General features: G+C 36.9%; 1 protein-coding gene across 2 annotated transcripts in view; it reads right to left on the reverse strand.

Annotated features, from left to right (window-relative positions):
* Positions 1-3,559: 3,559 nt before the first annotated feature.
* The window catches only part of LOC148063416 (low-density lipoprotein receptor-related protein 8-like), an 82,569-nt gene continuing 62,886 nt past the window's right edge, over positions 3,560-23,242 (reverse strand). The window contains exons 8-18 of one of the 2 annotated variants that reach the window (XM_087810391.1): positions 22,878-22,997; positions 22,445-22,570; positions 19,119-19,290; positions 16,624-16,851; positions 13,782-13,900; positions 13,337-13,476; positions 11,886-12,027; positions 10,326-10,478; positions 8,366-8,623; positions 7,892-7,960; positions 3,560-6,938 (exon numbers count right to left, since the gene is read on the reverse strand). In XM_087810391.1, the coding sequence (XP_087666517.1) occupies positions 6,613-6,938; positions 7,892-7,960; positions 8,366-8,623; positions 10,326-10,478; positions 11,886-12,027; positions 13,337-13,476; positions 13,782-13,900; positions 16,624-16,851; positions 19,119-19,290; positions 22,445-22,570; positions 22,878-22,997 (1,853 nt within the window). In that variant the 3' untranslated portion in view covers positions 3,560-6,612. Of the gene's footprint in view, positions 6,957-7,891; positions 7,961-8,365; positions 8,624-10,325; positions 10,479-11,885; positions 12,028-13,336; positions 13,477-13,781; positions 13,901-16,623; positions 16,852-19,118; positions 19,291-22,444; positions 22,571-22,877; positions 22,998-23,242 lie in introns of both variants that reach the window. The other variant, XM_087810390.1, reaches the window with a different exon arrangement.

A 23,242-nucleotide genomic window follows, 5' to 3' on the forward strand; every position in this document is an offset into this window, starting at 1 on the left:
TGAGGTGAGATGGATTATGGGAACTTGTTCTAGAGTGCAGTAAAAAGAAAGGTGATTTTGTGAAGTTGGTGCTACTAGAATAAGCAGTGATATTAACCCCCCCCATCCCCATCCACAAAGAAAGCTGCCAAAAAAAGGCAACAAGCTCTTCATAAGCAACATCTTATAACGACTTTTAAAACCCAATACCAATACCTGCAGACATAACCATGAACACCCCACATACATTTAACAGAAACATTTAGTTGATGAACACATAAATCACTGTATGGGGGACAGTATGTCTCAAATCAAACACTGCAGCTATGCACTACCAGGAAATGACGCCACAGCTTCTTCTTCTACTACTATTTAACGATGATTGCAACCAGCTGTTGTAATTGCAATCGCCGACACCTGTTGGCAGCACGTTTTGAAAGTTTGGAAGAAGAAATTAAAAAAAATGTGAGAAACGAATATTATTAGCGACATATTTACGCCGGTATCAGCACCAAAGACGTCTCATCCTTCTACTGCTGCAGAAAAAACAACTGTAAGTATATTAAAAAAATATATATATAAGCATATATATATGAAGTAACTTCCGTTTACAACGTCACTAAGATGGCGGTCGTTTGGGGTAGATAGTGTCCATCGAACCATACTCAGTTTTGTGGGCGTTTTAGTATCTAATTTAGTGTGCATGGCGTGCTAAATTTCGCATACTAAGAATTGAGACGCACTTACGCACTAAAAATACTAACTTTTAGTACACAAGGATGCGATTTGAGACACAGCACAGGTCAGTCATTTTAGCTTTTAGCTCGGCATTAGCATCCTGTACGCTAAACGGTGTGTTCTCGAGGTCTTTAACACGCTGAGTCATGTCGTCTGCTGCGAGTTCTAGGGAGGAGACTCTTTCATCGTGGTCGTTCACCTTTAGTCGCATCTGGTCCGGCTTGAAGTCCAGGAGGCTTTGATGTTTTAAAGTCGTTAAGTTGCGCCGCTCGATGTTACTCCAGTAGCGCCGTGGTAGCTTCCATGCAAACGCCAGCAGCGTCCTTCTTGGATTAAGATGCTTTTGAGCTGATTTTCGAGGGTCAGTGTGTTGATTCAATTGAAGGGCGATAAAAGGTTAGTAGGTTGTTTTTGTTTTTTTTACATAGAAGTTTACCAAAGCGCACGTGTAATACACCTACTCCATCTCACACCCAAGCAGAAGTCAATTTTTGCAAGTTTGAGTGGTTAAAATCGGTCGTATTCTACATTTTTTTCGAGCCTTCAAAAAACCACATTATACACATTTGGGCAACAATTTGTTGCGCTCACATGGTCCGTCTGATATCATACTTACGTATTTTGACCTTTTTTTCCATTTTCGGACAAGTCGATTTTAGGCCATTTTTTGAAGTTTGACTGATTTAACATAGGTCGAAAATGAAATTTTTTAGAGCCTTCAAAAAACAACATTTTACACATTTGGGCAACAATTTGTTGCGCTCACATGGTCTGTCTGATATCATACTAAAGTATTCCGCCCTTTTTTTCCATTTTCGGACACGTCGATTTTTGGCCATTTTTTTAAGTTCGAGTGATTAAAATCGGTCTAAATAGGCCTTTTTTCGAGCCTTCAAAAAACAACATTTTAGGCATTTAGGCAACAATTTTTTGTGCTCACATGGTGCGTCTGATATCATACTTAAGTATTCCGACCTTTTTTCCATTTTCGGACACATCGAATTTTGGCCATTTTTTCGAAGTTTGATTGATTAACATAGGTCGAAAATGACTTTTTCGAGCCTTCAAAAAACAACATTTTACACATTTGGGCAACAATTTGTTGCGCTCACATGGTCCGTCTGATATCATACTTAAGTATTTTGACCTTTTTATCCATATTCGCACACGTCGATTTTAGGCCATTTTTTGAAGTTTGACTGATTCAAATCGGTCGAAAATGACCTTTTTTCGAGCCTTCAAAAAACAACATTTTACACATTTGGGCAACAATTTGTTGCGCTCACATGGTCCGTCTGATATCATACTTAAGTATTTTGACCTTTTTTTCCATTTTCGGACACGTCGATTTTAGGCCATTTTTTGAAGTTTGACTGATTCAAATCGGTCGAAAATGACCTTTTTTCGAGCCTTCAAAAAACAACATTTTACACATTTGGGCAACAATTTGTTGCGCTCACATGGTGCGTCTGATATCATACTTAAGTATTTTGACCTTTTTATCAATTTTCGGACACGTTGATTTTAGGCCATTTTTTAAAGTTTGACTGATTAACATAAGTCGAAAATGACCTTTTTTCGAGCCCTCAAAAAACAACATTTTACACATTTGGGCAACAATTTGTTGCGCTCACATGGTCCGTCTGATATCATACTTAAGTATTTTGACCTTTTTTTCCATTTTCGGACACGTCGATTTTAGGCCATTTTTTGAAGTTTTACTGATTCAAATCGGTCGAAAATGACCTTTTTTCGAGCCTTCAAAAAACAACATTTTACACATTTGGGCAACAATTTGTTGCGCTCACATGGTCTGTCTGATATCATACTTAAGTATTTTGACCTTTTTTTCCATTTTCGGACACGTCGATTTTAGGCCATTTTTTGAAGTTTTACTGATTCAAATCGGTCGAAAATGACCTTTTTTCGAGCCTTCAAAAAACAACATTTTACACATTTGGGCAACAATTTGTTGGGCTCACATGGTGCGTCTGATATCATACTTAAGTATTTTGACCTTTTTATCCATTTTCGGACACGTCGATTTTTGGTCTTTTTTACAAAAGGACTTATTACTCCCAATGAGTCTCACACACACATTGCAGTTACACGCTCCTGATGCTGGGGGAGCCAAAAAATACCTTTAAACTCACATATTGTGGCTTTAATGAAGACAAGTCAACATATGCTGCTCATGTTACGACCATTTCTTCGCCAAAATATGAATCCAACAGCAAAAGTACTTCCTAGTGAAGGAAACATTACTTGAGGAATATAGTGTCACAAGTTGTAATTACACACTCCTAGTTTTTAAAATGCTTAATTCCTGTGTTTTCTGAAGTATACAATACAGTATACTGTATATTTATGAGTACAGATGAGAAAGAACAACTTTTTTTAAATAAAGAAAAAAGATTCATATTTTAATTGTGACTGATGTTACGCGTCAAGAAAAAACCTTAATCAGGAAAATGACAACAACAAATAAGAATATATATTAATACATTAAATTGCATTTTTTTTGGTATAATTAGCTACACAAAGTGAAAGTACCATAAATATAAGTACATAGTTTTACTGTTAATGCTTTTATTTAAACATCGCAAACAAAATTAAGTTAAATTCATAAAATGTTTTAGATTTGAACATACCCTTCCAATTTTTCCTTTTTCCCAGAAAATATTTTTTATTAATTTTCAAAAAAAAATACACAACAAAATAAAACCTTCAAAGTTTTCGTTGGTAAAAATCTCGCTTGAAATGACACAAAACACAAGAAGGACTTTTTCAAGTCAAAGTTTATGTACCAATATATAGAGATATTCAAAAGTAATCCATTACAGAAGATCAAAATGTTGTCCTAAACAGTTTTTGACCAACAGGTGAGTCGTGATCCATCCTGTTCAATGCTGAGGGAAAATGTGAAAAACTAAAAAAAAAAAAGGCACATTTAAATGTGACAAAAACCGAAAATAACAATTTCTACAACCTAAAAATGTTTAAAATGCGCTGTGTTGTACGTGGGCAGACGCAAAAAAACCGCACAGCAAGAAACAACACTGGATACGACGGTGCTCTCTGTACAAATAAATTAATAGTCCACACTTTATCTAAAATCTTATGTACACCTTTTTTTTCTTTGACTTTATCAAAAAACCTTATGAAAACATATTTACAACTCATGGAATCAAAAAAGCTCACACACTCCTACACACGCACACACACACACACACACACACACACAGTGTTGATCCGCACAACATCGTGCACACACACCATCCATGCAATACATAATACAGAAGGCATTCTAAGAGGGTTGTGCAACACAGAGCGTACAAAACAGTTCAAATATGGCGGTGGGATGAACGTCGTCGCACACATGCACACGAGTGAGCACACACACACACACACACACACTCACACACACACCCATTTAAATGAAGCTGGTCATAATTCACAGTTGAGCGTAAGAACAAGAAGTTCTGCGTCACAGTCTGGACTCGTTTTCTTTACAATGTTTCTGATCATGTGACCACCGGCCCCGGCTTCTCCCGTTAAATTTAACCTCGACCGTCATTTCGTCTCTGGAGTAAAAACACGCGTGACTCAAAAGAAGGTTTGCAAAAGTGGCTAAAAAAGGGTTTAGGTGCGTTTGCAGGACGATAGTTTGTGTCAATCTTTATACCATTTTCTACAACAAAATTTGTTTAAACAGCAGTTTCATTCAATCGGTTGGTTCTGGTGTCAATTGTTGCAATGCATTGTGGGATTATTTATTAATATTATTAGTTATGTAGTTATATATTATATAGTTATTGTAGGCGTTTATCTGTTTGAAAACAGAAAGAAAACAAATGTATCTCAAGGAAATGTTGATTATTTCATTTTGGTTATGAATAACCATCTGGATATTTTGAAGGATGTGTCGCTCTCTCTGTGATCCACTGAAAACTGTTTTTTTTAGCTACTACCGTGTGTCATGTTTGGCGCGAGTTCAGGAACGTTGCTGCCACCTGCTGTGGCATTGGACTCGTTGTTATTGTTTTCAAATGCTTAAAAGTGAATCGTGTCAATGAGCTGCTTGGCGGAGCTCTGCACGGTCCGAGTGCTTTTACAGTTTATATACGAGAACACTCCTCACACAGAAAATGCGTTTGCCAATAAAGAAATAACAAATATTTGAATTTCGTTAAATAATCGTAAAATATTTATTAATATTTACTTTATTTAAAAGCGTTCTAAATAAATTCAATCGAAATTATAATAAATGTTCATGTTTCTAGAAAGTACTTTAGTGACATAAGCTATGAGACACTATATTTTAGCCGTTAAATTAAAAAGTTCAAATTAAACAAGGGGGATCCTTTAGAAAACAAGACCCACTTGTTCTATCTGTCCTGTGACTATTTCAACAAGATGTGTTGTTAAATTGTTGAATTAATTATAACAAATAAACGAAAATGAAAATCCCCAAATTAAACTTTTAATTACTTTTAAGAATGATTTATCATTATTTAATTTTTTATTGTTTCAAAGGCATAAATCTGTGTGTGTGACTCATTTCAAACATAACAACAAGGACTTGAATCGTGTAATAATATTGCTTTGTTCAAGTGGACCAGCCTGCACTCTGGATGAGGAATCACCAGAGAACATGTTTAAACCAATAGCAGTTTGGCTGAGATAATAATTTATAAAGTAAATAATTAAAGTGTGACGGCCGGATTTTATGTGAAATCATATGATAATAAATCTAACCTTGACCTGAAAATGAAAATAAATTAAATATATTGGTAATACAACTAAAGTATGTGTTTGAATATACTTTTAAAGGCTGTTGAAACCATCAGAAATGAGTTCCAATCGTCTTTTAAATGTAGGTCGTCTTGACTTTATATTAATAATAAATCCTGTAGCTTATTCAAATATTTATGAATATATTTCCTTGATAGAATTTAAATGACACCAACCTAAAAAAAATATCTTTGCTGTGGTTGTCGCTTGATTAAATGATTCAAACTAAACAAGACTTAAAATTCTGCTTCATAAAGCAGAGCAAAACACACCAATAAATAGATGACTTGTTTTTTGATATCCTAATGCAGCTTAGTTCGCCTCATAGGAGGGCCGCCATTGGAAGTATATCAGTGCAATCAGAATATTGAATATATATAGTTATTTAAAAAAAAAATCATTGTTGAATTTTACCTTTTAAATGTTTGAACATTAATTGATCCAATGTTTAATAATATAATTTGATAAGTTCTATAATGAAAAGTTTAATTATTAAAACAATTAATTAAAAAGAAATACAATTTTCAAAATGAATGCATTATTATTTACACATAGAGTTTGACGTTCTTATTCCAATTGATTCATTTATTTTCTAAATTCAATATTTTAAAATGTATAGCCTTTTTAAATTCATAATAATAATGTGGGTATGATCGCGCCACCAGACAATATCAATACTTTGGTACTGAGCTACGTGATCTTCTATGTCGTCATGTGATTGGCTTAAAGTTGGATAAACTTAGATATAATTGAATTCAGTTATTTAAAATAATAATAATTCAATGCTTGAATCTATAAACAAGGTCAAATTTTCAACTTTTTAAATTCAATCACTCAATATTCCGACGACACTGATATACTTCCATAACAAGTGTTGGCGTTCCAGGACGACTCTGAGAAGAAAAACAAAGGAGCAACACTTGACACGCAGCACACACACCTCCCTCGCTTAAGCATGAATGAAAGAAGACTCAGAAGAGGAAGAAAGCTCCTGCTGTGGTCGGTGAAATCTCTTCTTCTTCTCCTCTGTCGATGGCTGCAGATGAACTTCAGTGACCTCACCGTGTGCCTGAGCAGACGTCCGAAAAAAAACAAGCGCCGTCACTTCGCCGCCGAGAGCATCGGCTGCTCCGTGTACCAGTGCGTCCCCGGGTCCGGCACGCTGCCCCCCAGCGGCAGAGCGATGAACTGCGGGCAGGTGCCCCCTCCCGCTCCCACCACCCCCATGGTGACGCCCTGCGGGTACGGGTGGTGGTGGTGCGCGTGGTGACCCAGGCCGTCTGTCCGTCCGATGTGGATCTCGTCCTCCTCGCCCTCGCCCGTGGTCTTGCGGTAGACCGGGTTGTCGAAGTTCATGCTCTTGGTGGAGTTGCGGCGCCAGTTCCGCCAAACCAGGTAGACTCCGGCGCACACCAGGCCGAACAGCACTGTGGCGATGATAGGAACTGCATGCGTTTAACACGCAGCGGCAGGAGGGGGAGTTAACAAGGCAGATCAAGTACATGTACGAGATGACGGGCGAGGAGGGAGGCATGCAGGGGAGGAGGTCCAAAATAAGAAAATAAGAGTTCCTTCTTATAAATTTATGAACCAATAAACGTGCTAATTGATCGTTTTTTTAACTATTTAATTAATTAATTTTGATTTCAGTTGAATTTAATTTGATTTAATTTATCAACACCAGAGTTTTTAAATATGATCATAATGAAGTGTTGCACATAAGAAGACAAAACAAACAATATTTCATACACAGGTGGAAAAAAAGTATTTTTTTAAAAACATTTCAGATTAAAGTTAAGAGCGACTCAACTTTAAGAATAAAAACCGATGTGAATTACAAAAAAATACGGTAATTCAAAAAAAGAAAATCATTTTAAACACAAATTTCTTGACCACTAAAATACCTTCCTTGATTCTGTTGTGTTATTTTGAAAACTTTTCTCAACATGAAGAATCATTTTGGTTAAAAAGCTACTTCTCTACGATTCTCATTGATTCTCTTTTACTCTCATTTTTTAGACTTTTTAAACACCTTTTTCAAATGTTCTCATTGTTCTGCGGGAACCCTTACATAGTACTATTACTTACTATTACTATTTTAATTTTAATTACTATTACTTACTACATTACTATTTTTATTTATTTTTATGAATAATTGCTGTATTGCTGTGGCAATAAAAAACAATTTCCAGAAGGAGACCTCCTGAGGGATCAATAAAGTTCTACCTACTACAGATATGAACCTTTTCGAGGAGTCAACGTCGCAAACCTAAATTTCACTGTCTAATTTGATGCTTCTATCGAGTGATTGTTTTAGCGACCCCTACAGGCAGCTCTGAACAGGGAGACACAGGGAAGGGAAATGCGCCGAAAGACTCACCGATGGGGATGACCACCCCTAAAACCGCCACGGTCAAGTTCTCGCCCAGCAAGAAGTTCTCGCTTCCAGCTGTGGAGAGAAGCCAAAAGTCAGAGCGAACACATCAGATCTGAACGTACAATTTTCCTCTGGAGAAAAAGTGAGGCTCGAGGAGCTTCACGAATCTGCATTATCTGGGTACATGTGTGAGAGGTCATCCGTCCTGACAATGGAGGCGTGACTCAGAACAAGTAACCCCGCGGCTCCTGCGCCTCACAAATGAAACACTCCTGTCATCATGGCACATGGCGAGAGGGTCACACCGTCAAGGTGACGAGTCTCCATTCGCCGCTTCTATAATGTGTGATGAGGACTTGTCGAGGATGCCGGGGTCAAAGTGCCACTTTATCAGACGAGCGTGTCACATCATTAGCCCCATGACCTTTGCAAACCACAAGGTCAAACGAGGAAGATCTTAAAGGGCAACACACTCACAGTGTTGCGAGACGCTGCTGTCGGCGGGGACCGTGGTGCTGGTGACGGCGACCGTCGAGTGGGATCCGAGCGCCTTGGACTCCTCGGGCGACGGGGATTTGAGGGTGCTGAGGGGCGAGAGCGGGTCGGGGGCCGTGGGCGGGTCCGTGGTCAGGTGGGGCGTGGCGTCGGCCTGCGACACTTCCGCTGAAGAACGACCATCGGAGGGCGCTCTGCTGCCGTGCGTGGACCAGGTTGAAGTGTCGTTTCTTGGTGCAGCTAAAAGAAAGCGATGTGTGTCAGTCAAGGTGAACTAAATGCCTGAAAACAAATGTTGTAAGGTATCCCTTGTGTTGTCTATGGGTCAAGGTGAACACATTTGTTTTTGGGTTCAAATGGCTGTGTTGCATTTCCTGCACTAGACGCTGAACTACTGTTTCTGCTAAAATCTACGCTAAAGCTAAGCTATTTGCAAATGTTACTAAATAACACCTTTTGTTATCTGTTTTGTCTATATTTTAATTTCTCTAATTTCTCTGTAATAAGCTTTGTTAAAGCTTAACTATCTACAAATGCTACTAAAGTACTTTATTTAGAATGGCTTTTATTTGTCGAATTTCACTAATATAGATGCTAAGCTAATTGCTATAACCAACTTACAAATGCCACTTATCTACATTTATTGCTTGGATTTTTTTTTTATCGTTTCATTAAAAGTGCTGTTGTTTTTTTCCTTACTTTGCTAACTTCTCTATGCTAAAATGCTAAAGCTGAGCAATTTACAAAAGCCACTAAATAATATTTTTGTTTTTTGTCATTTATTTATAATGGCTGTCTTGACTTTTGTGCACAAGATGCTTACTAATGTACTGCAAACAGCCGCTAAAGCTAAGCTATTTACAATGCCACATTATTTTTGGTCATTTATGTAAAATGGCTGCATTTTATTTCCTGAACTAGATGCTAAACTATTTTATTTTGCAAAAATCTATGCTAAAGTTAAGCTATTTACAAATACAACTAAATAACACATTTTGTTTTCTTTCTTGAATTCTCTGCACTAAATGCTAAGCTAAGTTCGGTAATAAACGCTATGCTTAGTTTAAGCTATTTATAGATGCCACCAAATTACATTTTTTTTATTTTTAAAATTATTTATTTAAAATACTTTGTTGCATTCACTGATTTAGATGCTAGGCTACTTGCTCTTCTAAAACATTTTCTAAAGATAACCAACTTACAAATGCCAAAATCATTTTTTTTATCGTTTCAATAAAATGGCTGTGTTGCATTTCCTGAACTAGATGCTAAACTATTTTCTTTTGCAAAAATTTACGCTGAAGTTAACCTATTTTCAAATACAACTAAATAACAAATTTTGAATTTTCTGCACTAAATGCTAAGCTAATTTCGCCCATAAACGCTACGCTAAGGTTAAGCTATTACTAGATGCCACATTACCTTTTCTTATTTGTCATTTATTTAAAATGGCTTCTTTTGCATTTCATTTGTTAAATGCTAAGCTAATTAAAAAAAACAAACAACAACCTATGTTTAAGGTACAAATTAACTTCATTTTTGGTTTTACTTTTATCCTTATTTATTTATACAATTGCTCTGTTGCTTTTCCTGCACTAGATGCTTAGTCGCTAATCAATGCTTTGCTAAGCTTAAGCTTTTTACAACTTTTTCGTTCGAGGTTTAACCACGAATAAGCCCAAAACAACTTATTTTTTTGATGCTCCGCTTTCAGCTGCTTTGAATTTCACTCACTGCTGCCAATTATAAAATTTAAAGAAATCGATATAAATACTTTAGCATATTTACTTGTCCTTCCCTCTCCCTGCACAAAGAGGAACCGCCTGTTCCGCTTCATTAAACCAATTACTTTCACCGCACACTCAGTGGCACGCCGCCCGACAAATCCCTTCGGGCGATATCGATTCCCGAATTATCTCCATTACGGCTCATCAGCGCTCACCTGGCACGCAGCCCCTCATGTCGGGCCCCGGGTCCTGTCCGTCAGGGCAGGCGCAGGTGTATTTGGGCGAGTGCTCGGTGATCTGTGGAGCCTTCAGACACAAGTACTCGCAGCCGCCGTTGGCCACGCTGCCCAGATTACAGCTATCAGGTCCTGGACACAGATGAGGGAAGACAGCCGGTGTTAGGAAGCGCTTGGAACGAACCTCCGCACGCACTACACTGTTGCAACGCTGGAGTAGAAATAGATCCAGGAATTGTACTTTTGCGAGGTAATCTCAAAACTTTGAGAAGTTTTTATCTGATAATGGAGAAAAAAAAATTGTTTGGAAGGGACTTTACTGTGGAGATGATTCAGCACTTTTGGAAAGAAATCCAATAAATTGAAAATGTACTGAACTGGAAGTTCCCTAGAGTGACTTTCATACTTCGTTAAAAGTTTTCATACACAACATAGACCAGGGATGTCCAAACTTTTCCTAAAGTTGGCCATATTTGACCTTAAAACAAAACAATGTTAAAAAAAAAAAGTCACACATATATTAAATCAGTAAAAAGGTTTAATTTTTCCTTTATATAGTGTATCTTTGGACATTCCTGACATTTTTGGAAATTAATCTTTCATTATTTATTTTTTTCAACAGTTTTCTGAATTAAAATAATTCTGAAAAAAATATGATAGTTTATTTAAAACTTTACAAATGAACGTAAATCTTAAATATTAAAAAAAAAAAAATTGGACAAAGTATGACTTAAACTATTTCCAAAAAATAATTTAAAACAAAAACATAACATTTTAGTTAAATACTTTTAAACTTACTTAATTCAACCATAAGTTTTACATTACATTTCTTATATATTCGTTTGTGCAATGAATTAATCTATGATTTATTTACAATATTTCGATTTTAATATAAAAAACAAAACATGTTTCTTTTTTTACCTGATTTAATTTTTTTAATTTTGTAATTATAAATGTGTCATTGGGTTTTCTAGTCGCAGCTTTGTAGAGCCCAATTTTATTTTTTAAATTTCCATCCTGTTCAAATGATCTTAGAGAAGATGAGCTTGAGGTGACATAAGAATACAAAAAAATATTATTAATGAAAAAACTCTTTTTGAAATATTAACACAAGGTTATTTCAAGGTCAGAGGTAAATAAAAGAAGCACTAAAGCCGGACAAACACTGGGCTGAGACGGTTACGAAGACTGACAGCACAAGTGGAAAACAAAGTCATGAGAAAATGCAGCAGTCGCTTCAGATCCAGTCGCTCCAGAAGAGACGAGTTTTGACTGCATTACCGGCTTTGATCATTCAAAAGGCACGACGTTTTTTATTTAACGCCAATTCAAGAAGAGAGTGATTCGCTTTTATGTTTAAGGATCCAATTTCCACTCTTTTGGATTATTAATATTGAGATTAAGAAGGTCGTTTTCAGAAAGAATAAAAGGAAAGTCAGTTCTACTCTTTCACACAAGAGACGACGATAAATATGGTTTTGCTGTCAATACAAAAAAGTTCAACGCGTTCTGTTTGAGTCGGGCAAATATTTCACACACCTTGAAGCTGACGGAGCTGATGGAAAACCACAACGTCGTGCGGGTCGTTGATGTTTTCAGCCAGAGTGTGAATGTCTTGACCCGTCAACCTGTTCACCATCAACACGGCGGCCTTGTCTCTGTCCGTCCAGTAGATACGATCCTGAAACACGCGTGACACATGACAGGCTTATGAGTAAAACCCATTTTCTATTAAATAAAAAAAAAACTATAAATTAGTTGCCACGTGTAACAGTAAAACTATTTTTTCATACAATATCATAAATAGCGAAGAAAAATAAACACTGAGTAAACAGTTTTAAACAACACCAAAATTATCTATTCCAATAGTTTTAGAGGGGCCCCACTGTATAAGGTGACTGTTGTGAGAGGCCATCAAACCATTAAACAATTGTAACAAAAAAAAAATAACATAGAAAGAAAAAAAAAAATCAAAACGAGGTAAATCCGGATATTAAAACAGGTTTGCTTTTTTCAAAAAGGTTGCTTTAGTACATATTATTTCATTATATATATATTTTAATGGAAGACTTTCGTTTTTTCACCAGTAGACCAACAGAAATCCACTTTATTACTATTTTTGCTTTTACTTTCTTTAAGAAAAGGCCACTTTTTCATCTTATATTTAGCTTATATAATTTGATTAAAACACAAAATAGGAAGGCAAAAACATGGGAGCCAAGTACCAAAGTTTTACAGTGAAGACTGATAACCAAACGTCTAAATAGTTTAGCTTCGTCCATACTTCCTCAGGGCCAAATGAATCAGACAAAGAGCTCAACACTATACCCTAAAAATCAAGTTGAAATATTTCACTAGTTGGATAAAATATTGAAAACGTTCAGCGCATTTACGAATTAAAAAAATTAATTTGGGCTGAGAGCCAGAGTGTCATGTGCATAATAATCTCAGCGAAATTAAATTAAAAATCGACAAAATGTCAGAGCTTATTGTTAATTAGCTTGTTTCTCAGAGTGGCGGTCGGCCAAAGCTCATTTCTTAGCGACGGCAACAGGCGGAACCAGTCTTTCTCGAACACACAACCGCCTCCCCGAACTGATGTGATCCGGTGCAACAAGCCCGGCAGGTCACCTTGTCACATCAGGTCTGAGAGCGAGGAGCCCCGGAATCGATCGTGTGTTAGACAAGAGGACATTCATCACGGTTTAGTGGAGCTGTGTCACAATGCAACAGTGGAGCCGCTGGGTTTTAAACAACAGCATCTTATTTAAAAATTAAAAGAAGTATTGAGAATTGGCTCTGACATCAATTTAGTGTTGGATAAACAAGTCAAAACACACGCCAATATGATTCACTGCTGCCGGGTTTTGTCGCAACAACTTCCAGAACCGAGAGTTGATGAGAGCGAAAGCGGAATAATCACTTCAAGTTGCATCATTAAAAACCTCTTCCCCGCATCGACACCAACTTCCTGTTACATCACCACCGACCTCGAAGACAGCCAGAGCGTAGGGGTGCCCCAGACGCTCCACCGACGCCATGTGCGTCCTCCGGTGGGCGCCGTTGAGGTTGACGCTGCCGATGAGGTGCAGCTTGGAATCGACCCAGTACAGGCGACGGTTGGCAACGTCTAGAAAAGAAAAAAAAAAAAAAACGAGCGGCACAGATTAGTCTGAGTGGGAATTGATTACCTTCAGGGTAAGAACTGCTTCACCTTTTGGTCGGCAAACCTGTGAGCGTTATTGATCACCGAGAAATGTCAGGCCTCGCTATCAGATGTTAAACTCTGCCGATCTATACGCTTTGAAAATTTCTAGTAGGTTCTGAACTGAAGTGTGTGTGTGTGTGTGTGTGTGTGTGTGTGTGTGTGTGTGTGTGTGTGTGTGTGTGTGTGAGTGGCATAAGTGACACGCGCGTTGGTTAAAGAGAACAAACCTAGAGTGATGCCGTTGGGCCACTCAATGTTATCGGACACCAGCACCTGCCGGTCCACTCCATTCATCCCCGCTTTCTCGATCTTGGCCCGAGTCCCCAGGTCCGACCAGTACATGAACCTGGAATGAAACGCAAAACGTTTCACAAGCAGTCAATCACGTACTCGCCTGTTAACACTCACAGCTACTTGTTGGTTTTTACCCATGAGGCCCAAAGAAAACATTTTGGTGGTCGAACTATACCACAAAAAAAACCCACAGATATTAAGAGTAGAATTTAACATGAGTCAAGTTTCATTAAAGTCCCACTATGTAAGATTGAAACAAGTGTTTCTGTCTCTCTCTAGTGTCCGAATAGTGTAACTGCAATGTTAAAAAATCTTGACAAAACATGATAAAGGCTCTTGTTGTGTCAGTTACTAGTTTCATCTTCCTAGTAACTTCAAAAAGGTCCTATCAGCCATATATATATATATATATATATATATATATATATATATATATATATATATATATATATATATATATATATAAAAAAACACGTCTCTGACCCACCCACTTCTGTAAAGCAGTTCTACTGTGTGAGTCAAAACTAAGCCAATCATTACAGAAAAAAACTAATAATAATGTCAAAATGTTACTTATTGCCAGTTAAAAACATTGGGTAAATAATTTCATACATTTATACTTTTGTGTTAAGGACAAGGAAATAATAAAACGTTTTCATCATATTAAGGGAAATTTAAATCAATTAGGGATATGAATTCTTGTTTCTGCTTTTAATTATTTTTATTGTATGTTAATTTCCTGTTTGCTTAATTTTGTTCCGTCTCTGGTCCAAACATGTCCAGATTTTGACCCGACAGCCAGACTTGAGCCAACTGTGACTTGATATTTTGACATTTTTGTTTTCATTCGTCTTTTTTCCCCCCAGAAAACATGTTAAGAAAATTTAAAAATATGTTATGTTTTGAATGATTTAATGAAACGGAGCACAAGTGAGCGTCACAATATGCAACATTGATGCTCACATTCACGACCAGCACATTATTTTGCAAACACAAACCTGTCCCTGTGCATTAGTCCTCACACACACCTCCCCCCCCCACACACACTGTCTGAGTGTGTTTACTGTAATGTTGATTATTCTGTTTTATCTGCTCCACATCAGCACGAGCTGCCACACAATCACGAAGACGATTAAAAAACAATGGCGGAGGACGGCCTGGTAAAAACTATCCAGTCAGGATGGAAAGTGGGTCAAAGGCATCTTACTCTACGTCCCAAAAAAAAAAAAAAACAGCCACGAGAATCTGGTTATTATTAGAGCGCATCCCGGGAGGGGTTTGTTCATTTTGCAAGATCTTCTTTGCGTTCAGTTACCGAGGTCAAGTATGATTCGGTGTTCAGCGGAGCGGATGCTCTCGTGTTTGGTTTGTCTGCCGATGACACCGAGTTCAGATCTCTTAGCTTTAAAGTTGTGAGTTTAGAAGACGATTGTGTGTCACGACCAGACAAATGTTATTTTTGTTAATCTTTTTGGCTGTTATTTCAATGATTTTGATGCATTTTCTTGTTTATTTTCAGTATCAAAGTAAAAAAAATATATATATATATATATATTGTAGAAATACAACATAAAATAAAGTGAATTTAGTTAAATAATATGAAATTAACTTTTTTTAAACTAAAGTATAAGGTGAAGACGCTAATTTGACAATGTTTGCATTGAACACTAAATAAAGTAATAATCTCTTAATTCCACACACAAGTAGGTAAATAAAGAGTCAAATTAAATAAATAAATTCACATTTTAATCACTTATTTTCTCACGTTTTAAAAAAAATATATTTAAAAAAAAAGAATAATATAAAAAAATAATACATTTATTTAAAAATTAAATAAAATTATTAAATATTGAAATATTGAGTTTCTTATACATAATAATGTTTGTATAAAAAATGTTGGCAGTCTAATTAAACAGCTTGATTTTCTATAATTGTCAATAAAAGCCATTTAAGATTGTTTGACAATTAAAAGTCATAAATAAAAAGGATGAAAAGGATGAATATCAAGATGAAAATAACTTTTTTTTGGTGCTTTTCTGTGAGGTGTACAATTGTTTTAGTTCACAGTTGAGGTCAGGAGAGAGCAGTTACATTTCCTGAAGGGCCACTTTTTTTTTTACAGTGGCTGTTATGAGGGGCCATCAAGCAAAAAGAATGGAGCGGAAAGTATAAAATAATCGTAAGAAAATCAAGCTAAATAATATTTGAATATGATTATTTTATTGTATTTGATATGAACTTTTTTTTAACCTGATATAGAAAGCACTTTTCCCCCATTTTCTCCTTATATTCACTTAAATCATTTCGAGGGGCCATAAATACTATATAATAGACGATAAAGGTCTTAAAACAAAATCCATAAGATTATATTTAGAGACTACAAATGAATAGTAATGGTCTGATGAAGCTTCATGATACAGTGTCATTTTGTTTAGAGGTCAGTAGGTGGCGCCATCAGTTTAAAAACTGTTTCATTAGAACGGTTGTTCAAAACAATGGTAAAATAGTGTAGAGACCGCCATCTAGTGGATTATGAAAATAATGAAACTGCTTCATGAAGCTTCAACCATCACTAGTAGTGAATAATAGAAATACACAAAAAATAAAATAGTTTCTACATGATCTTTGACCTCAAGAGGGCCACATAAATGCAGTCACACTTACATCACTTTGCTCAAGTGTGTTTTAGGGCTTGATATTTAAGTGCTTCATTATCTACTGTTCATTTTAAGAGACAAAATCTGGGCCAAGAAAAACATCTTCTCCATCACTCACCCGTGATGTGGATCCAGCGTGATGGCTCTGGGTTCACTGAGGTCGGTGTTGACGAGGACCCGCCGCTTGGTGCCGTCCACGGAGGACACAGAGATGGACTTGTCGCCGGAGTCGGTCCAGTACAGGTTGTGCTGCAGCCAGTCCAGGGCCAGACCAGCAGGAGACTTCAAGGACGCGTCCACCAGCAGAACCTGCTGCGAAGGGTCGCCGGCTTCATGAATGAAGGCACTGCAGAGGACGAGAGGACGGATTTGTTAAAATTAAAAAGAGGACAACAAAAAAATGAAGCAAATCTTTGATACGGTCTGTAATGTTTTAATCATCATTTGAGTCTTTCGAAAAATGATATTCAGTGAGCTTCTAGATTAGATCAAACATCCTTTTAGAGATAAAGAAAGTGTAATTACATCATTATCCGCGTCCGCCTTATCAAGATGAACCTGTTTTAAAGACTTCAAAAATGAAACAGAATATTTCGCCTTGCACCTTTATCTAAAAGCATTGACCATGAATTCACGAACATCATTCAAGCGAGCGCCGCGTCAGCAAAAATGTCCCATCAGCGCAGAAACTGAAAAGCTGCTTCGTTGGTGAAAATGTAAAGTGGAAACGCCGTGCGTCCATGAACGCCTCAAACCGGCGTCGTTGTGTAAACAATACATCGCTACGTTTTTTTTTCTTCAGAGCCGCTCCCTGCAGGCAGGTGGACCGTGTGCAGGTTCATCGGGGGGTGACAGTCCTTCTTTAGAGGAAGCACTTATCAGAGGAGACAAGGTCTCACTCAGGGGCTGCCCTGCCTGCTAATGATCGGACCCCGGGCGAGGTGTGAGGTGAGGGTCTTGCTGCATGAATTTCAATCTTTATAGTCCCCCAGGATCCTCTCTTGTAGCACTGATTTTACACGGAGAACACAGTTTTCCAATTACAGTTTCCTCATGGGGAAATTTGGTGGGATGACAGAAGACCGGAGCAGAGTTGCTACACACACCATTTTCTTAAATCGTTAAAACGAGGTCAAAAGCTATTTTAAGGGTCAATTTGTGCAGGATTCAGTTCTCTACAGTATTTGACATCCCAGGCAAAGGTTGATTTTCTCTTTTTTAGTAGTTACCTTATTAGGATGAGATGATTTTATTCTCCTTGTTAGTTTTGGGAATGTTTTGCTGGTTATAGTTAATCAGATAGATAGATAGATAGATAGATACTTTATTCATCTCCTTAGAGAAATTCACGGTTCAGCAGCTCCAGAATATGTTACAAAGAGATAGAACACAGAGGTACGCAAGTTATGTACAGTCTAAAATATACTGTAACATATGTATAAAAAAAAAGGGGGAAAAAAAATAAAATAAAATAAATAAAAAAAAGATATACAGTATGTCTTTAAAACCAGTGAATATTAAAACTCCTTTCTTTTTTATTTAAAAATATTACAATAGTAGAAGCAACCAGTGGTCAGTGAACGCATCATTATCTCATTTATTTTGTTTTAAGGAAGAAAACAATAATCATTAAACACCTTAAAATGAGGGAGTATTTTCTTTATTATATTTTATTCCTTACTATATTTCTTAAAATATCCTTCATATTACAATTATTTAAATGCTCTTACAAAAAACGTTTTGTTCACCTGAGAGATGTATAGTACTGTTTAAAAAAAACTATTATTTAAAGTGGAACTATTGGATAGTAATATGGCAGCTTGCCCACAATGTTCTGATGATCATCTACCCCACCTTTAAGCACAGAACTCATATATCAATATCTCCAGACAACAAGCATTACAAAGGGCTTTGAAGTAGTGAGGGTCTGATGAAGCTTCATGAAACAGTGTCATGTTGTTTAGAGGTCAGTAGGTGGCGCCATCGGTTTAAAAATCATGTGATAATTCATCAAAACAAAGGAAAATAGTGCAGGGACCGCCATCTGGTGGAAAATAATGACACTGCTTCATGAAGCTTCAAAGCTTTAAAATGTAATTTGAAAATCTAACACAGAATTAGCACCTGACAAAAATACTGAAAGTAAAACAACAATTACCAATTTTGTATTAATTCCACAAAGGAAATGATAACAATCATACAAATGTAATATAAAATAAAGTATATTTATCACATAGAATTCACAATTTATGTCCATCCAACAGTGTAACATGCCATCCTGTTACACTTGCATGTTCTTACTATTACAAAAACACTGTTTTTTTAAATGACATCAGACAGTGGACCGACGTTCTATGTTGAAGCAGCAATAAATAACATTAACACATCAAAAATATGTTTCTTGACTAATTATTAAGTATTTAAATAGTACTCTTCACTACGAATCATTGCCTGCGTGAGTCACATAACCACCAAACTACTCAAAGCGGGACAGTGACAGTATTTTCATGTAAAGTTCTGGAAGAATTTTTTGAAGTTTAATACTTACACTATGCTACCACAAGGAGGAGCCAGAAATGACATTTTTCATGTTAAGTATTTGGGCTTTAATACCTGTATATTCTTCGATGAAATCGGTCGCACCAGAAGATCCGGTTGTTTGCTACATCCAGGTCCAGTGCCACCACGTTCTTCTGGGTCGACACCACCTGACTGTAGTCCCTCTTCATCAGGTCTAATCTCCTGATCTCATGGCGGTTGGTAAACAGCAAATAAGGGCTTTTTCCTGCGGGCACATAAAACACTCCTTGTTTAGTGGGTTACTTTACATATGATCATTGTGGTAGAAGGATCTGTGCTGTGTCTCAAATCGCATACTAGCGTACTAAAAGTTAGTATTTTTAGTGCGTAAGTGCGTCTCAATTCTTAGTATGCGAAATTGAGTGCGCCATGCACACTAAATTGGCGTACTAACACGCCCACAAAACTGAGCATGGTTCGATGGACACTAAACACACTAAACAGCCGCCATCTTAGTGACGTTTTAAACGGAAGTTACGTCATATATAAATGCATATATATGCATATACTTACAGGTGCATTTTCCGCAGCAGTAGGAGAATAAAAACGTCTTCGCTGCTGATACCAGCTTAAATGTCTCGCGATTATTTAGATTCTCATATTTTTTCTTTATTTCTTTTTCCAAAGTTGCAATACGTGCTGCCAGCAGGTGGCGATAGTGTTCAAACAGCTGGTTGAAACATCGTTAAATAGAAGTAGAAGAAGAAGCTGTCATGTGATCTCCGGTTAGTGTGTAGCGGCAGAGTTTGATTTGAGACATACTATCTGTGGAGAATTTGCGTACTAGTTAGTACATACACTAAACTGATGCATACTAACTTCTAGCATACTAAGAGTAGTATGCGATTTGAGACACAGCAATGGACTTAATGTGGATGGACTTCCTGAAAAAAATAATATATATGTATATTTTTTTTAGATACATGACTGACATCTGCAGAAATGGCTAATTAAGGGTTTGTAATCTTTGTTTTTTAACACGATCAACATGAGGCGCCTGAAGACTGAAAATGTCCTTGTTTTAATTTGAGTCTATTTATAGATGAGCGGTCACACATTTACATAAAAATGAGACAACGTTATTAACCTGGCTGCTGTTACAGTAACAAAGGGCCGCAGGGCCGGATTATCACCTTCGCCCACTTCCTTGCATCTAATTCGAGGCTTCTCTGACGCCGCCTGCTAGATTAGAAGATTCCTTCGTTTAATTGAGAGCAACGTTTCCACGACAGATGCCTCATTAATAGTTGAGTCGGTTCTGAAGGTGAGCTGTTGTAATGATCTGCTTGTTACTGTTGCGTCCTCACGGAACGAGGGAAGCGCTTTAATGGCTCTGCGGCCGCTGTGAGTCGACGTCTCCGTTTATGACAGGAAGGCAGTTTCCTCCGTGAAACTATAAACTGATCACCTGCTCGTGTAACAAATAACAAGACGTGTTTGTAAGAGACGTGGGCATCGTGGCGGCGAACGAGTTAATGCCACATAGGCGACAACATTTTTGGGTCGGTTTATGAAACGGATCTCATGAGCTCCAAACATGTGTCAAAATGTATCAAAAACAATCAAAACTGCAGAAAACATAGAATTAGCAACTAAGAAAACAATTTAACATTTAAAAATGACTACATATTCATTTATCATACAAAGAAAATCATTAGAGGTGTGAGGAAAAAAAAAACATTCAATACACGGATATAAATTGCATTTTTTTTAAGTCAATATTCACACATTTTTGTTGAATGAATTTTTTTAATTTTTTAACGACTTTTGGTTTATTTGTATATGATTAAGTGTTTGTTTTTTTTAACTTTACAATTAACATGCAAGTATTTACGACATTTGTTTATTTTTTAGTTGCAATAAAACTTCTGGTCACTAGATGACAGCAGTTATTACGTCAAGATATGATCTTTTTACATTTTGAAGATGAATCTATAAACCGATATACATCGCTTTTTTTTTAAGTCAATATTCACAAATTTTTGGTAAATGAAAACATTTTTATTTTTTATCATAAAGACTTTTGGTTTATTTGTATATAATTAAGTGTTTTTAAAATAAAATATATATATATATTTTTAGCTCTACAATTAACATGCAAGTATTTACGAAATTTGTTTATTTTTTAGTTGCAATAAAACTTCTGGTCACTAGATGGCAGCAGTTATTATGTCAAGACATCATCTTTGTATATTTTGAAGATTAATCAATACATTGATATACATCGCAGATTTTTTTTTTAAGTCAATATTCACACATTTTTGTTGAATGAAAACATTTACATTTTTCATCATAGACACTTTTGCTTTATTTGTATATAATTACGTTTTTTTTTAAATAAAATATATATTTTTTGCACTTTACAATTAACATGCAAGTATTTACAACATTTGTTTATCTTTGTGTTGCAATAAAACTTCCGGTCACTAGATGGCAGCAGTAACTACGTCATGACATCAGTCATTACTGAGGACGAGAGGATAGTATACAGCTGGCTCCGGCTGTTTTTAAAGCCGATTTTCAGGGAATTTTTTAGCTTTCAATTCTATTAATTCACAATCCCAAGCAGTCACTAAAACTCAATGTCCCCTAAAATACTTACGTTAAAAATAGCAAATCATGCAAGTGTGTCAAAAAATATCATATCGTAGCGTGAGCTGAAAATATTGTATTCAATCGTGAAATAAGTGAACTGCTACATACCCAAAATAATTAGTAAAATTCTAAATTATAATTTTACCCTTTTTCAGGGTCGGGCAATTATATAACAATTTTGTGATTTGATGGTATAGGTTTTTGTCTAGCTTAACCTTTGCACCCCATATAAACATATTGAAAACTGTTGAATTTTTTGGGGGGTAAATTGAAGGCTATTTTAGAATTAATCCCACACTTACTAGCTTAGCAAGTGTCTATGGCGCTGCTAGCTGCAGTCATTCTGAGGTGAACAAACACGTGACACTTTTCATTTTGTATATTTTGAAAAGATTAAATTCTGCCAATATCCGGTTTTTTAATACTACACTTGCTATGAATATGACATTGAAGACACTTTTATGACTGGAAACCATTCAATTCTTTCAATATCAATGAATTAACTATCACAGTTGTATCAGTTATGGGGTGAATTTATTCGGCACCTGAGTTTTAATAAAAAAGATGATATTATGTTGACATTTTAAGTATATTTTAGCAGGAAACAGACACGACCTCTCTCTCTACTCACACATCAATGGCATCGTATGCCGTTTTTTTTCATCCTCCTCTCTTCCTATCCAACTGTGGCTAATGAGCCGCGATTTGACTCTCATTTATCACACCCGACATTCCTGAACGCCACACTCCTTCGGATGACGCACCTTCGGCCTTGCAGGTCTTGGTGACGGGATCCATCTCGTAACCTTCGTAGCATTCACACTTAAAATCCCCTTTGTAGTTGATACAGATCTGGCTGCAGGCGTCCGGGTTTTCGCACTCGTCGATATCTGCGGAGGATGAGAGGAAATCAATCCGCCGCGGGGGATGGAAACAAAATAATTGCCGTCATTTGTCGCCGTTTATTTTATTCATGAGAAAGAGGAAGATGTTTTAAAGACTCTCTCCAGGTGAGACGAGGGAAACATGGACGCCACAAGGACGAGGGAGGTGTGAGGAGATGATGTGAAAATGATGGAGAGAGAGAGTGAGAGAGGAAGTGTGACTTCCTGAAGACGGACAGCTCCACGGCTGAGTCGGCGGCTGCAGGCGACGCACACTTGGCCGACTCCCTCGGTCAACCCGACGCCAACTCACCGCCGCATGTCTTTTTGTCCAACAGCTGGTAGCCGGTGGGACATTGGCATTCGAACCCGATTGGCCGATCCATGCAGATGTGGGAGCAGCCGCCGTTGTTGATCATGCACTCGTTCAGTCCTGTAAATAAAAGGTCATCGGTTCATCTTCGCCCCAAAAACCTCAAACGAACATCTGAGAGTCTTTTCGTGATTATTTGGAAGGCTTCAAAAATGCAGATGGAATCAAAAGAGATTTCTGAGGATCTGGGACAAGCGTGTGCTGGATGTTTTCTGTGTACAAAAGGATTTCACACGGTGAAAAGGGTTTCTTCAGATTTTTTTTCCCAAAGAACCCCAAAAAACATTTCTGAAATAATCAGGCCG

Source organism: Callionymus lyra, chromosome 16 (genome assembly GCF_982586985.1).
Source record: "Callionymus lyra chromosome 16, fCalLyr1.hap1.1, whole genome shotgun sequence".
Lineage (NCBI taxonomy): Eukaryota > Metazoa > Chordata > Actinopteri > Syngnathiformes > Callionymidae > Callionymus > Callionymus lyra.